The following is a 23620-nucleotide window of genomic DNA, read 5'->3' on the forward strand; positions in this document are numbered from 1 at the left end:
ATGGTAGCGTCTTTGGGCATGTATATTCTTCCCGCACATGTTCTCTCTTGCGCCAAGGTACCCTCTACTGCAGGTATGGACAAACGGGGTGCCGAAGTGGCATCGTTGAGAAAATGGGCGATCGAGTGACGTATGAAGTCGTACCGTCCACTTGCCGCGCAGGTTTTCGCAGTCGTACTCTCGATGCTGTCACATCTACGCGTTTTGACGACTTGCTAAAATTCCATTTGTCCATACCTGTAATAAAGTGTACCTTGTTCGTGCGCTGTAACCTTCCTTCTTAAACAGTTACGTTTCTTAATTCGACTAATTGAGTATGTATTCTAAATTCACCTTCTTCTCTCTATCATTTTCATTAATAATAACTTCATGTCAAATTCCGGCCTTCTGCCCATAAACATTTCTATTCGGTCTAAAAATCCATTCGCGTTACTCGTGTCCGGACACGATTGCCTGCGGTCCGAGTGCCGCGGATGAATTCTTCAAAATTTCAATAAAGTAAATGTCCGTCTCTCTCTTTAATTAGCTTCCATCGCGCTACTCGTGACCGGTCACGATTGCCTACGGTCCGGGTGCCGTGGACGACCCTTTCGGCTAATCTTTTTAGAAGACTTTCATTAAACTTTCAACCGTCGAATTGATCCCAACTACGAGGACAGTTGTCGGAGCTAGGAACTATTATTTTGAACAACTGTAAGTACGGCCCTAATAGTGGGTCTACTAACTCCTGTTTTTAAAACAGTGTTTTAAATACTTAAATTCTATATACAGGGAATACATCTGTGATGTTTGGAAATGGCATGACTCCGTTGAATTCCGGAACTCGTTGATAAATAGGTGAACTCCGATGATATCCTCCTACTTGGGTGATAACTTATTCGCCTTGTACAGACAAAAGAGGTATTTACGAAAATTAGAGGAGACATTGTTCCAGTGTTCGAGAGAAAATATACCGTTTGAGCTGCACTAAAATTTTACCTTCCTTCAAGTTTGCCACTTGCTCATAATTCAGGTACATGTACTGGATGGAAACTGGTTTTGCCGCTTTGCCATTGACGTGCGCGTTCCAAATTGTATTCAATTTCATAATTGTGTCTAGGTAAATTACCAAGTCGGAATTAACTTCAATTATTCCCGTGGCTCCTGTTCGAATGAAAAAGAAAAACAAACAATCAGCGAAAACAAGTTTTCAATTCCAGGTAGAAGGAGAAGTGTACCTTAAATCAGGCACTGAGCCTTAAGTCACTTTCCAAACATTTAATGATTGAATGTAACTGATACTCATTATTATCATCTGAATATATGTTTAAGCATAAGCAACACAATCTCCCAGGTTGCCGAGTAGTGGCATTATCATGAAATGGCAGGATCACTCAGGGCACACTAGTATGAGAGCTTTTCACCAAGCAGAAAGAGTTTACTTGAGTGCCATATCAGTTTGCCTTCAATTTTTAGTGTAGGCAAAGCAACATCCCGCGTGGTCGAATAGTGGTATCATGTAACATGTAAGGTATGATGCCGGTACGGTAATGTGTTAGAGTTCAATTATGCTGTTTTAAGGTGGGAAATTTACCTTTAGAGGACACTTGCCAGTCGATTACTCCCCTTTTTGAAAGTTCATCAACCATTTCTAGGCTATCAGAGAAGCATTTGTCCGATTTTTCACCGTTCACGGCACGTTTAATCTTGTGGCTTGGTGATTCTTTGACGTCTTGTTCACTTTTTGGTGATTCCCAAATTTTAATTTTTCCCGCCATTAGCACAATTTCTTGATTCTCTTCGGCAGGTTTTTGTTCTTCAATAACAAAATCGCTTTCAGTGTCGTCTCTGGGTGCTTGCAGTACGATGAATTCACCACTACCGCGCATTAATTGAATCCTTACTTGACCAAGACCTACAAAAAAAAATAATGTCCAGTCAGGAGAAAATAACTGATGGATAAATTTTAACTGGTCTAAGATACAATACCAAGTCCGGTGAATTCCCCAACTCTCCGAGCTCTGAGTTTCCCAAAATTTTCTTCAAAGTGCCAATTTCTTGACCTCAGCTCTCTCATTTAAGTAAAAAATGGTTACTCACTTACATCGATTTCAATAAAGCCATAGTTGAGTTTCAGACATCGGTTCATCTCCATTGGGCTGATGATTATTGAACCTGATGGACGATACAATGGACACAGAAGTCAAAGAGAAAATGGTGTAATCACATCGGTTGAAATCTGTGGTTGTCATAGACAAAGAGGAAAATTGATGGAACAACTGCAGAGTTTCTCTGAGGTCACCGCTAGTTAGTTTCTCTTTTATTACCACCTTTGTCCGTTGCAACCACACGTTTCAACCAACAGAATCGCTCAATTTTCCTTCTGTCTTCTTTGTCTATAGCTTTATCTATTAATTTTAATAACTAGCCTGCATCGTGACTCATTGCGATGAGTCAGCCGTATTTAAAATTATTTGGTGTGCAAAAGAGTGACCATTTTTCACTCAATTAATTCATTTGTTTGTGATTTTCCACTTCGATCCTGCTATTGTTCTCAAATTCTATCGATGATTTAGTCTAGTTCCCTATTATAGGCGAGCCATTGCCAGTATAAAAATATCGGGAATAAACTTTAATGCACATTTTTACATCAGTCTCTCCAAATTTCTATTTACTTCACCATTTCTCGCAAATTATGAATTTCAAAATTAGAGTCGCAATAATGCGTTGCCCCTTTGCGATGTAAAAACGTAGCCAAATTTCCACGTGAGCCTTCTTTTACACAAAATCTACATGGCTTTTGAGGCTCATGTAGAAGCCCAGTTACGCTCTTACACCAGAAAGAGGCGGATCATCTTCAGATTATCTGGACCGGCACGGTGTTGATATGGTTGGAGTGTCATAGATGTCGTGCACTCAACAACTTCATTTTCAGTATATTACCTCTCAATTGCAGCTTTTTCGTTTCGGAAAATGCGTTCTTTGTTTTGGACATATTGTAGTTTTGAAATGATACATAATAAAAATTGTAACGCCAAGTAATTTAAGTGTTTCCATTTTGTTTTTATAATGTTTGACCCTTTTTTAGTTTTATGTTTTATTGTGATTCTTGTTATTTCAAATATTTTTCTAGTGTTTATTATTAGCTCTTATGAGATAATTTAAAATATATTACCTTCCGCCGATAAGTCCAGCTCTGAATATATCTGAATATTTTCAAACATGACTGGAAGCTGTTTGAATTCCACTTCCATTACATCTCCAAAAGTTTTCCACACTTCAATCTGAAAAGGAAAGTAGCATGTCACAGAGTGGATGGAGTTAATGGATTTAAGTGACAAGAATCAATCGAACAACTTGAACGTAAACCGCTTGTCGCGATTCGATCGAGAAAAATTCAATCAATTTTCGAATTTGTGGATCGATTCACGGTTATCGATCGAATCGTGTCGATCGGTTCACATTTTGGTTTTTTAATCGATTCACAACGATCAAATCCATACTTCTTGAAGTATACGGACTACTGACAATGAGATAATCAACTGTGGTTTATATTCCCTCTGAATGGACATTTTTGAAACGTAGAATTTTCTAATTCGCCTTTTTAAATAGTAATTTTTCACCATTCACGTGAAAAAACTACCATTCAATTTCAGAGTCATTCTAATCATGGCAGAAAACTGATCGAAATCCTTTAATTTTTCTTGCAGCCTTGCATCATCTTCCCATTTTGGTCTAAATGGCCTCAACTTGAAGCCAAATAGATGCAATTTCATTTTTAAAAAAAAATTGCATGGGTTTGTGACTTTGTTTCATTCTAAATCACTCTTCAGTCACTGAAAAACAGCCGATACATAATTTTAAATTTGAGAGTTATGGTTCTCAATATTAAAGAGAGGCCTAAGAAATTCATGCTCATGAATATGACAAAAAATTGCGTATACAAGTTGAGTGATTTTAATCAATATGATCTACGCGCAGTTATTTTCAGCATATTCTGACGTGCATCTTAAAAAGGAAGAAATTGTTCTAATCTAAACCAACTTACCATGAAAAAGGGAATGAGAGAAATAGGCAAATCTTTCTGCTTGTACGACTTCAATATGCACTTAATTTCTTTTAATGTGAAAGACTTCTCTGATACTGCTAAGGAACTCGGGTCATATTTGTCTTTCTGTAAGTATAATTAGAGAGAATGACATGAATAAAAATAAAGTTAATTATTCCTGACACTGATTGGTTGCAGTTTTTATTACCTGCCTTTTATACATATCAAAAGAGGCTAATGCATTTTAGGTTTTTTCCAAAATTTTCCAGAGCACAATCAAATAGCGTAGACCAAACAAGCCAAGAACTTAAAATGTTGGAAAAGATTCCGTCAAAATCTTTCTTGATAAAGTTCTCAAATTAAAACTGAGAAAAAAGCGACTAAAGTTGTGTTTGATGTGATCATCTTAACTTTTGTGAGGTTTCCTTTTTATCAAAAGTTTACTCGGCTGGCTGTGCCTTGTATGAACGCCCGTTATGTAGCTATATATACTTGATGAAAGCAGTGGCGTGGCTTGGAGTGCTTTGCGATAGATCGATTGATCTGCCATGTAAACCTATGTAAAAGGATCGATAAACAGCGTCACCTTCCGCCCAAAGTATCACAAGTGCCATGCGACGCTCAAAAATTTTCGCCGCCATTTTATTTCTTTACAGAGAAATTGTTCAACGATGCTGTCCGAAAATTTCATTGAATTTTCTTTGGGCTGCCGACCAAATTCAGTGAAATTTTCAAACGCACTCAACCAACAATTTCTTTGTAAAAAAATAAAATGGCGGCGAAAATGTTTAAACGTAACATGACGCTTGTGATACTTTGGCCGGAAGGTGACGACAGGATGTTCGCAACGAACACCTTATAATAATCGATTCTTCACCACAGTTGTAAATGGGGAAAAATCGATAATCGATCATTCACGCCTCGTCTCTGAGTGAAAGTCCTTTCCATTAAAAAATACTTGTAAGTACGGCCACTTTTGATCTCGTAAAATATATTTTTTTCAATATATTTATTTAAGTAATCAATTGTTAAAATCGTTATCAGATGAGCTCTTTACCACGTAATTTGGAAGGCAGTACGTCTCCGTATGGTCCCACGTTGTAAACGGTTGAAGGCTGGGTGTATCACATGGTACGGGGTATTGCACCGGCGGATACAGAGCAGATACGTTTGGCTCGTATCCAAGCAGATATAACCTATAAAAAAAAATAATAATAAGTGACCGGCCTCCGTCCATAGGAAGAAGGGATAATACCGAATTTATAGCGGGGAGAGCATTAAGGGTCAAATTTTCGAAATCGAGTTTCCTTCAAAATTCGTCTAATCTCTTTTAGATGCAATCATTGAAATAGCTAAAACAGCAATATTTATCTTATTTTCATTAAAACGAGATATGAGAAAGCCGTAAGTGCGCAATAAATGACGTAGTTTTAGGCAAGACAACGGTAAGTGACAATATTCCTCCAGAGAGCCAATGAAAACAGTGCTTTCAAGTAAAGTGCTGCCCTCTTCTGCCAATTTCTAACCTGAAACTATGTTTGTGTGTCCAAAACGCAACCACGAATGCATGCAGTAGATATCACTTACGGCTGTCTTGCCTACCAATAGCTTAGCATGAAAATGAACAATACCCTTTTTATGTAATTGAAATAAAACCAGTCGATTCTTAATCATCCAAACGATTTCTAAGAGTCTTTTGGACAATTAGTGATAATTTGTGAAAGAACGAAGACTTCTTTAAATAAAATTTTCCGGTCAGATGCCTCTGAGCCCATTTCCTCAAAACTTCATTTTTTAATGCTCTCTTCGCTATCACGGCAGAATAGACTATAGAGGGCGTTTCTTAATGAAATTATTTTTAAAACACCAGAATTCATCTTAATTGTATCAAGACGAGATATATGAGAAAGCCGTAAGTGCGCATAGAATGACGTAGGTAAGATCATGCAAGGCAGTATGAAACACCTTAATTTAGCAGCGAATGCAATTTACAGCACTGGTACGCGAAGAGTTACCTATTCTCTCCTGGTGTGGAAGAGGCGCTAACTCCAAGGAAACCATTCCTAAATCTGCAGTATTTGCTCATCTTTTCCACGTAAAACGCCTTCATTTCAGCGAGTACACATTTTACACCCGTGGCAGACATACGGACTTCATTTTGCAGTAATAAAGTACTATTTCTAACTCACGCATATACACTCATTACTACAAGACAGTGGCGTGGCGTGAATTGCGATGTATCGATTGTTATGCCATTTAAACCTATGGAAAAGTATCGATAAGCAGGGTGTTCACAACGAACACCTTAATAATCGATTCTTTACCATAGGTTTAAATGGCATAACAATCGATACATCGCAATTCACACCATGCAACTGCTACAAAATCACCGGTGGGTACTGGGATAACTTACTGTCCAATGGCCTCTAGGAGAAATTTGACACCGTCTGGGCTAGATCTATGGGCGAGTGGAATATTAGTACATTTATTTGGCATAGCTCGTTTGAGAATGGCCTGGAGCAAGCCGTGTGGTGCGACTTCGATTATCACTGCGTCCGATGGTATGAATTTGATGGATTCTTCGAAGAGGACAGGACTCAGCAGGTTGTTGGTGTGGTATTCGGCAGAGCTGTAGATAGCTAGATCTGAATCCCAATTCTCCTGTGGAACTGAGCTACTGATCCATTTCGCTGACCTAGCTGTTTTTTCTGGAATGACCTGAGGAAGAATCAAAATTCCGTCATCAAAATTCTAAAATGAAGAAATATATAGTTATATTTGATAGATACTTACTTGACAAGTAGTGATGAGGAATAGTCACTTGAAAACTGCTTTGAATTTTTATCGTATCTTAGTTTGTGAAAGTGAATTGAAAGTCTAGACTAAAAGTTAAAAGTATAAACTAGAAGATTTTTTATGAATTAAAAGGAAATCAAGTATGGAAGTGATTTTGGAAGTAATTTTCCCTATTTTCTAAAAGTTTTTAAAAAATGAAGTAAACTTCTTATAATCTAGGACTATAAACTTTCTAATGGCATATTTTTTCATTAAAATAAAATGAATCTTTGTTTGTAGTGATCATTGCTGGATACAAGTCCGGAGTGATGTGTCAGGTGAAAAATATGAACCAATGTATCATCAGAAATCTAATAGTGCAAGTTTACAGGTTTGTATCACTTCAATGATACGTGAGAAGAGGCTAGGGGGGCTTAATTGCTGAATGATTCTTGTTGCTAAACTTTATCCTTCTTCTTGGTTTACTTTTTTGAGGTAGCGTTCAAGTCACTGAGAACCAGCAAAAATCTAGTGCAGTAAAAGAGAATAATAACACAATTACCCGTGCAACTTTCATATTTAGTGTGATTCAGATAATTTGGATTACATTTTGCAATAAGGAACCACTATCTCTGGCTCTCCCATAAAAGCACATACCTGTATAGGGAAACAAATGGCATGTATGTTGTTTCTAAAATGGGCCAGAAAGAGTGGTTCCTTGTTGCAAAATTTAATCCATTTTATCCTCGCTCCTACAATATGAGATTCAAAGTGGTAATAAAAAATTACATTAAAACCAAGCAAGCTACTCTTCCGCAAATAAACAAGTAGATAGTGATCTTTCAGCTATATTTTTCAGGCCGATTCCAGTAACGCTGACTGATTTGCTCACCTCTCTCAGGTATTTGAGTAAAGTTGGTGCAGCAGGTTGGATGTATCGGGAGTGATACGCAATGTTTGCAGCATTTACAGTCCTCGCAAAAACGCCCTTTGACGTTAGATCGGCGACGAACTTTTCAACGTCTGCTGCAGGTCCGGATATTGTACAACTCTCGTCCGAATTTCGACAGGCAACGTCAATGGTTTCTGGCAGCTGGCTTACAATTTTACTGTAACTCAGCCCTGCAGGGGGAAAACATTTTAAAAGTCAATTATTTACTTACGGCGAGAAAAAAAGAGTAAGAAAGGTATTTATAAAATATATCAACGATGAGACTACCAGACCACGTATCTCATTTGGTTGTGAAACGAACATTTTTTGTGAAAGCCCTGTCAACACTGACAAAATTTCAGTTCCGTAAAACCATCTCTGTTTCGACAAGGCCTTTCACTTAAAAAAAACGAACGAACAAATTATGAAAGAACAAACATAAATGTGGTTAGTAATTTTACCTTCTGCCGCCGCGCCAACCGCACCGTGTTGGCGCAATGCGTGAAGTATTCATGCAGTCTTGTAGGCGCTATACGTTTCATGCCGACCGCCGCGCCGCTCCGCTCCGTGCCAGGTCAAATTGCGTGTTTGGTTTCTCTCTTAACTCGACTAATTAAAAGTGTTGTCTCTTGTATCACCGAAAGACGACAAAATTAGAAATTACTTTACTTTTACTTTCAGGAAATGAGAGATTTTGTCGCGCGCCTCCTCTCGTTTGTAATTTATTTTCTGAATCCGATTTTTTCTCTCTTTTTTTGATACGTACATTCAAAAAGATTGCAAAATTTGCCGCCCCCTACATTTTGCCGCCATGGGCTGCAGCCCATGTGGCCACCCCCTTAATCCGGCCCTGTTGAATAACTTGTATTAAAATGGAACTACATTGTTCAGAACTACATATTTAGAAAAAGATTCATCCACACACTCCGTCATTTTTTATCAACGCTGTTCGAGCAATGCATAAATGTTTTGTTCGTGTAATTTTCTGTGATTTTTTACTAAACGATTAGAATTTTTTCTATTATAACGTACCAACAGCAGCCATCATTCCTTCGATAAGAGTTGATTCCAGTGAGGCTTTACCACGAGCATACGAGGATAAAATGGTTTGTTCGAGAGTGAGACAATTGTCTGCATAAGCGCATCCTAGTTCGCCTACAGAATGGCCTACTATTCCCTCAGGCTCCATATTCAAGGCTCTTAATATTTCAACCAATCCTAGCTAAAACCAATATATCACGACATGGAAAAGTTAAAATCCTCATTTTTTTTAAAAAAAAAAATTATTCTAATTTTTTTCTAGAATTTGCTCGTTTAAGGATAAAATATTTCAGCGGAATGTTTTGAATATGTCAATCCAGGTGGAGTTTATGTATTGATTCCTTTTTAATACTTCTTATTAGAGTTTACTTAAAGTTCTTTTCTGACTTCACTTTTTATGAATTGATAAAAACATGTAGTATTAACCAACAAAGCAAACCATGGCAAAATATACTTATCTTCATGGTTCTTTAACTTTTTGGTTTTGGTTGATGGAGAGTTTAAGATAAATAGCTTGAAGAATTAAGCAGTAGATTTGAGAAGTAAAAATAGTTTAATATCAAAGAAATTTGTTAGCTAGGAGTTAACGAAAGAGTGGGGGGAATAAGGGTGAATGAGTAAAAGTGTCGTCTTTCATAAAAATGTAGACTTCTGAAATAAATCCTGAATCACTTTCGACTGATTGTTTCGCGTAATTTTTCATCCTCATCGGTTGACTAGTGATGTTAATCGTGTAGTTTATGTTATTCTTTTTTTTACTTAAAAAACGTTTAATTGAATTTGTTGGTGATTAATTCCTATTTTACTACTTACTAGCTGAGCAATTATGCTTTAGAAGCTTTGAAACTTTTTGAAATATTGGATATTTTTAAGTTCATCCTCTTTTATTTCCACTTCATTCATCAATATGAATAAGCAAAATATGGGATAACGCAATGTCCTTGTTTCTATACGTACAAATATAATCTAGTATAAGAGTTTTTCGCACTTAAAGAATGACATGCATTTCCAAAGAAACGTGTTTGAGTATGAACTTTTTAAGGCTTACCTGAGTTGCAGTAATGCCAACAAATGCATGTAGAATATTATTGAATATATCCTTATCCGAGGACGTTAAGATATGTTTGATGTCTACGCCACGCGGTGCAAGAACTTTGTCGCACCTATCGATGACGTCACGGAAGATTGGGATATGCATGAGGTGAGCACCCATAGCGCTCCATTGGGAACCCATACCCGAAAACACCCACCAGATTGGTCGCTTGCTATCATCTATCCTCTGAAAATGATCATCAGCGGGATTATTAGGCTAGCAGTGTCTTTGGGCTAGAGTGATTTAGGTTGTTCGTGGAAAAAATTCATGAAAATCGGCCAATGATCGATATTATAATTTTTCACATAAGGATTGATTTTTCAGAAAAAATGCACACATATCAACTATTGCCTGTTATGGACCATATGTATAAGATACTAGTTCAATGTATCGATTGGTTCAAAACAGCAGAACAAAACCTCAAAACAACTTAACTATGGATGTAACTATGTGTCAACTATGCATGTATATAACTATATGCATATGATAACTATGTATGTATAATCTCTTGTTATCTATCGAATAAATAAATTCTCTTGATAAAAAAAAAAAAAAAAAAAAAAAAAAAACCTCAAAACAAACTTTTAGTATTTAAGTAAAAAAAGCTGAAAAAGAGGGAATTCCTAACAATTTCACGTTTCATTGACACGTAGTGATCATAAGAATCAAAAATAATTACCAAAATCCATTACCACAAATTCACCCGATGGACTTTTGAAGCTATGCTTACACAATGAACCAATCGATGCGATACAATCGCAGTGATAGAGCGACTGTTTGATGTATCAAATACGATCTCTTTCAATTTTTCAGATAAGGATCGATTCGTGAAACACAAGGGTCAATGAGATCAGATTCGGAAAAGCCAATACTATGTTTAGTATAGCCAAATACAATTTCCAGTATTGAAATACTGGTAATGTTAGTCTGCGCATGTACTGGAATAAAATTAACTGTTTCAACTGTAATACTGTTTCAAAAAATCTTGAAAATCAACCTCTATCTCCTTGTTTAAATCAGATTAACATTTTACGATGCTCTTTAAATGTCATGCAGAATCAATGAATAACATTCTGCACTTTATTTTGTATATCAGACCGATTTTTGGTAATTTTTTGGTAATTTACCTGGGATTTGATTGTGACGTTGGTGCTGTCGGTCGGAACAATTGCATAACCTCTGTAATTGTGGCTCTGTACCTCCTGTCCGAATACGCCATTCACTAGACTGGCAAATTCGGGCGTTACCTTGATACTTCTGACTCTTTTCATGACGTCCTCTATCCCTGACTCAGTTCGAGAACTTAGCAAAATTATTTGAGGCAGCGATTCGTTGATCTGCATAGTCGAGGATTTCCTGCGAACAGTGTGAACTTCCTTGTTATTCAATGACAATTTTTGGGAGATAGCAAACAAGAGAAGTTATAAAGTAATTTAATAGTTCGTTAGTTACTTAGTATATTTTAAGACATTCAGCGTCCCAGGCTATTAACGTCTGTACAGAGACTTTTAAAAATGGGAGTATTGTCATAATGTAGGAGACTGTTAGCGAATGCCTTTCTGTGTTGACACACTAGGAGTTGTCCTTGACGATATGGAGCCCTCTAATTGGTTAAAAAAGGTATATTAAGTTCTGTTCAATCAAAGATGTTGCTCAAACAGTGATAAGATTTTTAATTAATTAGGAGAACGGATATTTTTCAATAATTTGAAAAAATAATGATAAATAATTTGTGAAATCTGTCAAAAATTGATCCATCAAAAATGGGAATGATGGGCGTTTCGGTTTGGAAATTAAGAGGACTATACGGTGGCAAGTCATTTTTCCTAAAACATTTTTTCCTACTGCAATTTTTCCTAATACTTTTTTCCTACTCGTTTTTTGTTCCATCACAGTTACTCCTACGAGTGAGATGTCCTACTGGCTTTTTTCCTAGGGGCATTTGTCCGAAATTCAATTTTAAAACTAGGGATCGAGAAAGTAAAAAAACAACATAGGTACCTCATAAGTTAAAATTGTGGCCACATGCCCGTAAGTAGTGGAGCTTCATCCTCCTCCTTATATTGAGGGTATAGAAGGCTCAGCTTGTAATGTCTCCTGTTCACGCACTTATATTCGGCTCGCTGAGAAAACTTTACTCTTTCTGAAAAATTTCCCGCCACTCTACTCATGTTTACGTTTCAATTATCATTGAATTATTAGGACAAACACCCTTAGGAAAAAAGCCAGTGGGACATCTCACTCGTAGGACTTACATAGGACAAAAAACGAGTAGGAAAAAATTAATAGGAAAACCTGATGTAGGAAAAAAAAAATTAGGAAAAATGACCTAGCACCGGACTATACTATCAACAAATTATTTCGGAGTTAAAGGAAATCTCTTATTGTGACCTCTTTGAACTTTCTTGAATTTTTCTAGTAAATGTCCTTTCTTGTTGGTCCTTTTTTTTTAAGTTTTCAAAAATACATAGTTCAATTTTCCACAAAATTATCTCTCCAATTTTTTGTCAATACCCCAGTTACCCGAATCTGAAACCACTAGTGTCTAAAGAAATTTTGACTCGAATTACATTAAACTGACGCCTATAAGTTTATTATTGTTTATGTATTTTTGGCAATTACTTCTCTGTACAGTTTCTTCATATGCGCTGAAATAGTAATCATTGCTTTGATGTAATAAACATAATACTTCTCACGCACGGCGTCATTATGTCAGAGATGAAATTAACCGTTGATTCCCCACATCATGATTCTCACTCCAACCTTTGATAAAATGTACTTCCTGTACGTAATAGTATGCTACTTACTTAGGATTCGCTTTTAACAGGAGATGACCAAAATGTCCAGTGAGACCAATGGAATTCACGCCAATCAATCCGCCATTCAACTCAGTCGCTTCGGTAACAACCTATAAGCATGTCAAATAGATAATAAAAACTTACTTTTTGACGTAATCTTAGAATTTAATTATTTATTTTTCTCAAAAAGCTAGGCTTTTCATTCACTCATCGAAAGTAAATAGCTTGTAATTTAAATTCAGATACACAGTCTTTGACATCAATTATTCATCACGCACCATCTACTTGGCTAAAATCGACTATCTACTTAGCTACCTTTCTCTAGGATTATGAGAGAGTCTACTTATGACGGAAAATCATAATTTCAATCCAGCACACTGTTCATAAATTACAACAAACGAGATAGTGCAAAGGATAAGCATAGTAATTTTTACGCTCAAATGGCCAGTGGATATACAATTTTACCTTCTGGGAAGTCGAAATAGTTGTATCAATTGTATCACCCCAATGAACTTTCATACCTCTGCGTTAAAGTCTCCGAGTTAGTGACAAAGAGATCAAGTTTATTCATTTTCATTAATATGCAAGTTTACCTTCTTGGAAGTCGAAATAATTGTATCACTTGTTTCGCTCCATCTAACTTTTCTACCCTTGCGTTAAAGTCTCTGAGTTAGTGGCAAAGAGATTTAAGTTTTCCTTCAGTTTTGTAGATATGCAATTTTAACTGCTTGAAAGTCAAAATAGTTGTATCACTTGTTTCGTCTCATCTAACTTTTCCGCCCTTGCATTAAAGTCTCTGAGTCAGTGGCAAAGATATTTAAGTTTTCCTTCAGTTTTGTGGATATGCAATTTTAACCGCTTGAAAGTCAAAATAGTTGTATCACTTTTTTCGCCCCATCTAACTTTCCTACCCCTGCGTTAAAGTCTCTGAGTCGGTGGAATATGGCAATATAACTTTCTAACAGCATTTATTATCCGTCCGTTGCCGAGCAATTATTAGAAAAAGTTTGCTAGCATTAATACACAGTCAAATGTCACCAATATTGCAGCTGCCTCTTTCTGCAATTTTCCAACAACATTGATGAAAATCGGCTGACGAGCACCAGACAAACTCACCTTGATTCTTTTGGGCGCCAATTCTGGAATTGGTGAGGTGATGTTGATATTTGGTGGGATGGTAGAGCTTGTCAGTGCTATTATAGCTTTGACTGCCCCTGCAGCACAAGCGGCTGATTCTGCGTGACCCATGTTTGATTTCACCGATCCAATTAGCAGAGGTTGCTTCCGCTTGCGACAAAAAACATCCGAGATAATGTCGGCCTCTTTGGCATCTATATCCTGGAATTAAATATTGAGAGAGAAAGTATAATAGTTTTTTGCCCTTTTTCAAATCCAGGGGTTCGTATAAAAATAGCGACAAGCAGTGTATGTATGTTGAATATTTTCCCTTCAGAAAATTAAATCTTTCAAGGTTTTTTAAGTCACAAAATCTATTTTTATGGGCATTGCTGCCAAAGAAAAAGTGGATTCTTTGAATACCCTGCGTATTGCACGTGCGCATGCTCGGGATATACCGGCTTAGCTCATTTTTGACATTTTGATCCTTTAACATAGTAGGTTGAAAAAGTAAACGGACCCTTATTAGAACTAATTTTTTGGAGCTAAAATTTCAAATTGTTGCAATTTACAATTTGTTCCATATTTTTTTGCATTATGTGTTTTTCATGTCGGTAAAATTGACTAAAAAAAAATACATTTTTGCAAAAGTGCACAAGTTCAAGTTTTTTCCGAATTTGTTTTATTTTTGCACGAGATTAGACAAAATCAGGGACATTTTCAGTTAAAAATGTCCATGATTCTCCTGATAAAAACTCAATTTCCGAGGAGAAATTGGACCGCAATTTGCAATTTGGAACTATACATTCTGGCTCATCTGAAAAAAAAAACACTTGTGTGCATAGGGAAACTAATGGCACATACGTTGTCTTTAAACCGGGCTACAATTTATAGTTCCTAATTGCAAAATGTAGTCCAATTTGACACCACTAAAAATGTAGTGACGTTCTCTCATGACGAGAACGACAACTTTGTTAAGGATCGAATATAGAGCACCTTTTTTCCTGAAAGTCATAAATTTGCTGAAAATATATGAGTATATTAGACGAACTTTGAGTCCACAGCCATCCGCTTCGATGTAGCCAACGTCAGAGGGGTCGACGTTCCATTTGGAGTAAAGCTGACGGAGCATTTCTTTTACTGGTCCTCCGTCAAACGCCAGTAAGTTGCCCTCTTTGGTGCCGAAGAACCTGTGCTCCGCCCCTATGATCGTCGCCCAATTTCGGCGAGCATCCGGAGCGCGTTGTATGAAAAATGCCACGCAGCTCTCACTGAGAGCATAACCGTGCGCTGAAATCAAGGAAATCAATAGACATAGAATCAAGAGAGCGCAACTATATTTTTTGACGAAACAAAGATAACAGCACCTTTAATTGGACTTCATTTTGAAATGCCTGGTTCATTCGTAAAAACACATGCGTGCATATTTTCATATTTTAGTTTTCACTAACGACACAAACGTTGTTTCTTAACTAAGCTGGGAATTGTAGTTTCATGTGGTCTAATTCTAGCACCACCAATATTCTTAAGCAATTCTTTTAAAAGGTGTTTTGATATATCTTTAAGGCTCCACTTAACGTTTTAAGCTTTTTTATCTCAAAAGAATTCTTACGCTGTTAGCTGAGCGTCTTCATGCTACGAGGAACTATATACAAATGAATTAAATCAAAACAAGTTATGCACATGGGATTTTTTTCCGTTCGATTTAGTTCATGTGCATATAGTTCTTATATACTTATACCTAATACGTTCAGTTGATTCCAAATTTGAGTCGTTTGAACGGAACGAATCATCCAAACTTGCACGACTTTTCACCTTGGTTCTAATATTATAGTCTTCGGCAAATTTTTTTACCATAATAATCTTTAATAACTGGAAGTTATTAGGGCTCAGTCGGATGTTACATCATCATAGGCGAGACAAGGAAAATCTTGTGGGGGATGGGGACAGAAGGGTACCTCATGAAGGGAAACATTAAATGGACTGCATTTTGCAATTTGGAACTATAAATTCTGGCTCTTCTGGAAAAACATTTATGAGCATAGGGAAACTAATAGTACATACGTTGTTTTTAAACCGGGCTAGAATTTATAGTTCCAAATTGCAAAATGCAGTCCATAATACCATTGCACCTTTGAAAGCATTTATTCCAAAAGGATCTATGTCTCACACAAACCCTATGCACATAGTTCATTTTAACATCAATACGTCCCATTGGAGATCTGGAAGAGCCCCTTAGCTCCAAAAGGGATAGGTTCAGGGGATTTCCCTCGCCTCTATGAGGATCAGCTAGAGACCATCCCCAGATAATGTTGATCAATTGAAGCTCTCAGCAGCTACTGTGAGCTGTTTTTACCAAAAAATCGTTCAAATTATAATTTCAAAGATACAATGATAAATCACGCACTTGCTTCTTTGGTAAAATCTCTAACATGTCTTGAGAGACGCCAATCACTGCCCCGCTAAAGAAAAACGCTGTTGCGAGACTTCCCCTGATGAAACTGTAATTTTATTTAAAAATATGGATATTTTTCCTTGAAATGTTCACATAATTGAAGTCAAATTGCGACTAAAATTCTCTGTAAAATATTCAACGGTCTCCTTGAAAGTTCGTATTTTATCGGAAGAAATTTTACGACATACGACGCATACGGCGTTTTTCCTTGGCAGAGTCGCCGTTCTAAGGGAAAACACTACATGAGCCTTTAGGCGTTGCCGAATTTCCTTTGAAAAAATAAAAAATTTAGGGGAATATTTATGAACATTATTCTTTCGATTTTTCAGAGAATTTCGTTCCTTATTTGATCCAAATAGTGTGGAAATTTCAAGGAAAAATATTGATAACTTTCCTCAAAAATAAACATTTTATAGGAGGAAATTCGGCAACTCTCGAATGTTCATACGGCGTTTTTCCTTAGCACGGCAGAGAGTAGGTTACAGCGGCAGTAGGGGGGGGGGGGCATCTGAGCCACCTAGTTCCGCCTATGGTTAGCAGCGGGTTTTAATTTACCACTTTGGTCAAAAGCGTTGCATTTCCCGTCCTCGGCAGCCAGACCCATCCCCTGCGCAACGATCACTGAGCGAGGAGATAGAATGAAGTTGGCCGTCACAACCAACGCTGCATCAATCAACCCCTCCTCCAATTGAGCTCTCGCCTCATTTATAAAGTGGAATGTTTGTCCGTAACCTCCTAGCCCGGAAAAACTGGGACCTGCAAAACATCGATACACCAATAGCTCAAAGATCAAGTGCATGAGAATCTTGTGGTCGATCGAAGGATGTAATGAACCACTAGACAAGGCACGAGTTAAAGGATTCTGATATATGTTTCTTAACCAAAATTTCACCTAGAACACGACTCGCGCAACGAAAATTACTGAAACCAACTCCTAACGAAGATATTAACGTTTTCATTTCACATTGGTTACGAGGAGTTTGAACCGCCCGCTCACACGAAACTCAAAGCTCTACTTGAGTCAAATCGCGCACTAGAACGGTTTCGACAATCTTCTCTATCAAGCAACTTTCATTTCTCACCATGTGTTGTTCAAACTATAAGCAATTTCCTATAGCTGAGCCAAAGCGTCTAGATTGAGGTTGCCAGATTTTTATATCGCAGAGACTGTCACGATAAACGTCTAGCGCGCGATGTGAATCACGTAGAGCATATTGAGTTTTCATGAGTGGGTGGTTTGAATTCGTGCTTCAAGAATCATTGAATATCTTCGTAAGGAGTTGATTTTGATAATTTTCGTTGTGCGTATCGTGTTCTACGTGAAATTTTGGTAAAGTAACATGTATCAGAATGCTGAAATTCGTACCTTGTCTAGTGGTCCATTGTCGGGGTGATTTCATTTACTACTACTACTAAGTCGGTCTTGTAGCGCTTCTGTGCGCTCTGCAACACCCAACCACCACTGACAGCGATCTTGCCAGAGCTCTTCCGGCAGATCACATTTCCTCCTCATTTCCTGCCTTATTCCCTCAATCCACGATTTGGCAGGGCGTCCTTTACGTTTTCTGCCAGGGGGAACCCAATCTAGAACTTTCTGAAGGGCAACCTATCATCTAGCATCCTGTGTACAAGTCCATACCGGACAAGCTGTTTTATGAAAATGTCATGCACTTTGTTGTTTTCGACGCCCATAATTTCACGTACCCTTTCATTCCGAACGTGATCTTTCCTTGACACTCCGGCCGATCTGTGCCAGTAGTCCATTTCGGTTGCCATAAGAATGTTCTGGGACCGTTTCTTCAACTGCCATGCTTTGCTGCCATAGGCATACATTTATATAGTTTACATTGTTTAAAGAATTATTGTTTTTTTAACATCAAAAATATGATAGACAAGATATGATATGATACAAGATATGATAGAATATCAAGGAAATTGGACTGCGTTGAGCAGAAAGGAACTAAACTACATCGGATATTGCCAAATTGAAAAGGAACACTTTAATTTGTCTACAAAAGAACGTTTGTACGGATTTGTTTGAAACTTTAAGGAATTTGCTTCGTACCATGCAGAAAATTTACGAAAATTTGCAAAAAAAAATGATACCACTATTTTCATGTAAGAAAGCATAGTGCCCAATTACATTTGGCAAAAGCTGATGTGGCTTGGCTCCATCCTGCCTCACACGGTCCAGTTATGAATAGTTCTGATTGTGTAAGTGCACACAGAAATTTTAGGTCCGAGACAGAAGTCCTTCAATAAAAAAAAAAAAAAAAATGGCCCACAGAAGTTTTACTCACGATTAATTTTTCTTTCTTCTTTTTTTCTTGTTACCAATTTGAGTACCTGGACAACGCTATAAAAGGACAGACAAACAACTTCCGTTTCAATAGCCGTACAGCTGTCGATTTCAGATAAGAACTTTTTTGGGTTACTTCGTCACTCAAAACGTCATTGGGGTTGTAGACTATTGTTTACATTACAGTTTATATTATCGTATTAGGAATTATATTCCCTTTCATCCGAATTAACAAGACTTTTGTTGTAACCAACCTTTCAAGTCCAACGTGAACGAGAGTCTATTGGCTGTGAAACATCGAGCAACGCCAAGCAGCGCTCTCTGAGTCTGGGCGTACGGTGTGCTCATTTCGAATTCACTGAAGTCGTACACACTGAAGACAGCAGTTTTTGAGCCTGCTAGCGACTTTGGATTCACTCCTAAAATTATTCAGAACACATTCTTTATTCACATAAACCCTCGCAAAAATGGCTGTCAAAAACAGGTAACACTAAAATATTTGTAAAATCCTAATATCCGCGGAAAACGAGACATCATTTTTTCAATGTTTCCATACATTATATGAACTGTAACTGAGCAAAAAGAAAATTAGGTGTGAATAAGACTTTTAACTCACTTTGATCGGAAAAACCTGTGTCTTTAGCCCGAATTTATTCATTTTCGAATTTAATTATTCGAATAAGATATTGGTAGAACAAATGAAGTAGGAAAAACCCAGGTCATCCTGCTTAATTGTTTCAAGGAAAACAAGTTTGAAGTATTATTCTTTCATGTAGGGATAAATGACAGACGAGTTTTTAATTCCAACGGAAGCGCCTTCAACTGCAGATGCATACAACTATTCCGAAACACTATGTATACAACTATACTCCGAATACAACTATTCGTACTCGATGGACATCCGAGTTGTATACGCCTACATTGAAGGCGCTCGGATTTTCATATTTCAGCGTCAGTTTTTTTTTTCAATTTTTACCTATCATATGTCGCATGAAACGCTCAAACCAATTAAGTAACTAATTTTGCTGGCAGGCGTAGTCACTCATCGTGGAAAGTCTTAAAAATAAAAAAATCTAGCTCAATTCTAGTAATTGAAACCTGTTAGACCAACCTGCATCAATTATAGCTTCAATACTCGTTTCCAACGCTTGCTTTGCAATCGGGTCCATGGTAGGAGGTGAACTAAAAGGGACTTTAAAGAATATTGCATCGAATTTCTCAGGAGAAAAGGCTTTACCGCAATGCCGGGCAGCTCCATGGTCTGAAAATCAATCATATCAAATTATTTAGAAAAGATTAGTAGATAGTAGATGTTAACAAGCACCCCATCTCAGAGTGGACAGAATACGTCCCTCTTCAACCAAAATCTCCGAGGAAAGAAATCGCCCAGGAAACTGAAGAGAGGGCAGAAATGTTTCGCATGGGTATACCGTTCACAGGTATAAGGGGGGTCAAAAAGTTGGCCAAGGTAAATTACATGATATACATGAGCTGGCCCTAAGTATGTGTACCATCTCTTGTGAGATTCCCAAAGTGACAGCGAAATTCTAGGGAGTATGGGAAACTAAATAATTGAAAGATGGTAGATTGTCTAATACAATCCTGAGACAGTTCACAGGTCACGCGCGATCATCAGTAGCATTTTAATTGTCTAATTGAAAGTCAAGGCGTTTTGAAGGACGCGCGATGCATAAAATTAACTATTCAAGGAATAACGGACAAAAATGCACGTGGTGATATTGGGAGATACTTCTAATTTCCCGCCTCAATTAGTTGAGCGGTTCAAATTGAGGAGAGACTGATTAATATGAAATTTTTGCTGCACCTGACGTATTAATTCATCAATGTTGTACCTTGTCCCCACGGGACGTTTCACGGGATTTATCCCGCAGATTGAAACTTTAGGGCTTTTTTTTCGTTAAGGTGATTCGTCAAGCTCAAGTGACGTGGTCGAACTGGCATGTGATATATCGCATCTTTTAGGTCAAAATCTCGGCAGATTTTGAATTTTCATCAAAAAAAAGGACGATAGCCCCTGCGCATGAGCCTAAAGAATCATTCTAAACCCAAAAATCGGCAAAATTCGGAGAAAGGAAAGCAGGATAGTGATTGGAAAAAAACCTCACATTCGATACAGAAATCGATAGCTGATTTGAGGAGCACAAGACATTTCATTTGGCTGATTCTGATTTAAACCGTCCAATAACGGCCCCTTTCGAGGAGGCTCAATTGCGTTGCAACGTTGTAACGATTCATCCTACATTTTATTCCTTCAATTCGTAATAATTCACTAAACTTTTTAAAAGGAAAAATGCAACTATTCTCGAGAAAACGAGTAAATTTAATTAAATTTTGCAAAAATGAAGCATTACTTCTGATTCATCTACATGAGTACTTATTCGCCCAGAGAATTTAATTGCACACATCACTGAACACACACTGAAGTGCGAAACCTCATTTCTCCAATTATGACGTTACAGACTCCCTGTCACACTTTAATTTTCCGTTGGGAAATTAATCAACGGAATTTCTTGAATATTGTTTTGATTTTTCTTCAGTATTAGTGGAATATTCTGTTTTAATCTCAAACTATAAAGTTGCCTTGTTGCTTCTCGGAAAAATAGAATAGGAGTGGAAATTTTGAAACGTTGCAACGGAGATACTTGGTTTAGCACTTTAGCCATTAATGTCGTATTTCTAAAACTCTTCTCTGTGGTGCAGAATCTATAGAATATTTATTTAAGAAAATTACTTGTAAAATTACGCACTTTTTCTCTGTTTGCTGTCATCAGTTGTGATAAGATGTGCTTTTTTGAACAAAGCATCTTCGAGGTCAGGAATACTCTTGCACTGAGGAAATGTCCCAGCAGCTCCGGAAATAACGACCTCAACCCTCTCCTTCATAATGTGGCTGAAGGCTTGAGTCTCGACGCCACAACTTATATCTGCGAAAAACAGAGAAGCATTTATACGAAAGAAAAGAGCATATTACGTTGGAAATTTTTAAAAAAAAGGTATCTTTGAAAAATAGAAAACATTGCGATTCCATTGTCAAAATAATGCTAATTTTGACAATGGAACCGCAAAAATACGTACCTTAGTTGCTGTGTTCCACAATCTCCTCTTTCATTTGGACCACGCCCAACAGAGAGGAACCAAACCACATCAGCAATTGTCAAATTTGATAGGGCAACTTAATTTTCAATGAGAGAATGTTTGTCCGGATTCCTTTAAAATGTTTGGAGCATTCTTTTCCTGCTATGCTAAAAATTCACTGAAATTTGTAAAAAAAAAAAAAAAAAAAAAAAAAAAAAATCGCACAACCGTTTTCATGTAGGAAAGTTAATTGCCTTATTAAATTTGGCAAAAGCTGATTGGTTTGGTTTGGTTCATTTCTGCTTAACGCGGTCCATTTGTACTATTGCTGGAGATTTTCACGGAATATTCTTCCTCTGGAGAAGATGATCTGGGAAGTTTTCAAGAAATGTCGTCGAGTGTTCTTTTAATTTTTAAAAAAGTAGATTTTGAAAGAAACGCTGCAGTGTTGGATACTAAGATGCACATTTTGCACTTCCACCATCGATATTCAAAATTTGAAGAGATTGAGGGAGGACGAAAAGGCAGGGGCAAAAGTGCGTTGGAAAAACCTCTTTAAAACTCTCTTGAATACTTGTTTTGTTGAATAGGATTGTGTCAAGGGCATAATTGAGTGAGTATCCATCCACTCTGGAGAGATGCGATGATTTTTCGCGGAAAAGCTCAGATTAGAGGCCTTGTGATTTAACGCATCCTCCAGTATAACTCCCTTTTTTAATATCATAATTTTTAAAATATAACGTAAATGTTATAATCACAACTGGTTAAACTGCCCTCACGCAAAATGAAAGTGTCTTGGTAGCATTGGAACGTGATTGATTTTTTCTTGCCACGGAAACAAACAAAATTCTAAATATTGGCCACTCTCACGTGTTTTGGCCTGTCCTGAAAATTTTGGCCGCGTAGTTTTTCCGCAAATTTTACCCCAAATAACTACTTATGCGCAATAATAACAAATTGCAGTTCTGAGGATAAATGAAAATGATGTCCCCACAAATTGGTTTCTTTAACGAAACAGCACCAATGAAGCTTTCCTAAATTTTGAATTTTTATAGATAACACCATTGTATATGCAACTCCGGCACACCTTGCAGACGGATATAGTCGCATGCAGCTGAGCGTTAAGTGGAGATACTCAGAGCGTTGGCAATTTTTGGAATGCATCCCGGAAACACGAGCAGTTGTGTCAAGGAGTTGAGATTAAGATATCCGGAGCGCCTTCAATTTTTTGCATGCAACACAGACATCCTCAGAACACGAATAGTTGTATCAAGGCGTTCATAAGAGAACTCTTAATTTGAATGAAGTTATTTTCGGAAAGCTTCATACATGCACAACGAGTTAAAGTTAGTGCATACGCAAAGTGTAAATAATCGAATTAAAGTCGGATTTTTGACCTGTTTTTATGATGTATATTATACAGTTGAAGGACCAAAAGCAATATCAGACTATCACAATACGTTAGAGAAAAGCAATTTATTTTAAATGTGCTGTCCAAAGAGACTCAGGTCGAATTTCGGACTACCCAAAGAATTGAGAGAGTGAATAAACTCTTTTTTTAAAAAAAACTAGAGCGTTAACAAGACTTTTAAAGGTACACCATAAAAAATAATTGTGAATACGATTCATTTAGTTACAAATCCTATAAAATGAGAAAATCCTGTGGTTCTTAGTCGGTAAAAAAAATATGGACTTCGTACACACTTATTTGGTGCAGCATAAGTTTATGAATGAGAATAAACCAAAAGTATGAAACAATCAATTTTCTTACTTGCACCCCTAATTTATTGTGGGGACTTGTTTCAACACCTTGGGTCTCATCGTTGTCACTTTGATAGTCGCGGCGGATGATGACACAGCAGGTATTAAATTAATTATCTAATAATTTAATTAATTAATTTATTATTAAACAAGGTGTCTTCATAATAAGTTAGAGTACGAGTGAGTATTTTTTGTTCCCAAATTTTATTTTACTTTCATTTTATTTGA

The 23620-nt window shown here is 37.1% G+C and overlaps 1 protein-coding gene across 1 annotated transcript in view; it reads right to left on the bottom strand.

The window, feature by feature from the left end:
* LOC109030416 (fatty acid synthase) overlaps positions 1-23620 on the bottom strand; it is a 57804-nt gene that overhangs the window by 32475 nt on the left and 1709 nt on the right. Inside the window, exons 2-18 of the mRNA XM_072303945.1 lie at positions 21304-21480; positions 19647-19796; positions 18790-18954; positions 16792-16992; positions 14833-15071; positions 13782-14003; positions 12675-12775; positions 10995-11223; positions 9823-10053; positions 8766-8955; positions 7695-7924; positions 6441-6745; positions 5085-5223; positions 4028-4153; positions 3155-3263; positions 1574-1894; positions 979-1143 (exon numbers count right to left, since the gene is read on the bottom strand). Of these exons, the coding sequence (XP_072160046.1) occupies positions 979-1143; positions 1574-1894; positions 3155-3263; positions 4028-4153; positions 5085-5223; positions 6441-6745; positions 7695-7924; positions 8766-8955; positions 9823-10053; positions 10995-11223; positions 12675-12775; positions 13782-14003; positions 14833-15071; positions 16792-16992; positions 18790-18954; positions 19647-19796; positions 21304-21439 (3259 nt within the window). The 5' untranslated portion in view covers positions 21440-21480. The remainder of the gene's footprint in view (positions 1-978; positions 1144-1573; positions 1895-3154; positions 3264-4027; positions 4154-5084; positions 5224-6440; positions 6746-7694; positions 7925-8765; positions 8956-9822; positions 10054-10994; positions 11224-12674; positions 12776-13781; positions 14004-14832; positions 15072-16791; positions 16993-18789; positions 18955-19646; positions 19797-21303; positions 21481-23620) is intronic.

This window comes from Bemisia tabaci, chromosome 9 (genome assembly GCF_918797505.1).
Source record: "Bemisia tabaci chromosome 9, PGI_BMITA_v3".
NCBI lineage: Eukaryota > Metazoa > Arthropoda > Insecta > Hemiptera > Aleyrodidae > Bemisia > Bemisia tabaci.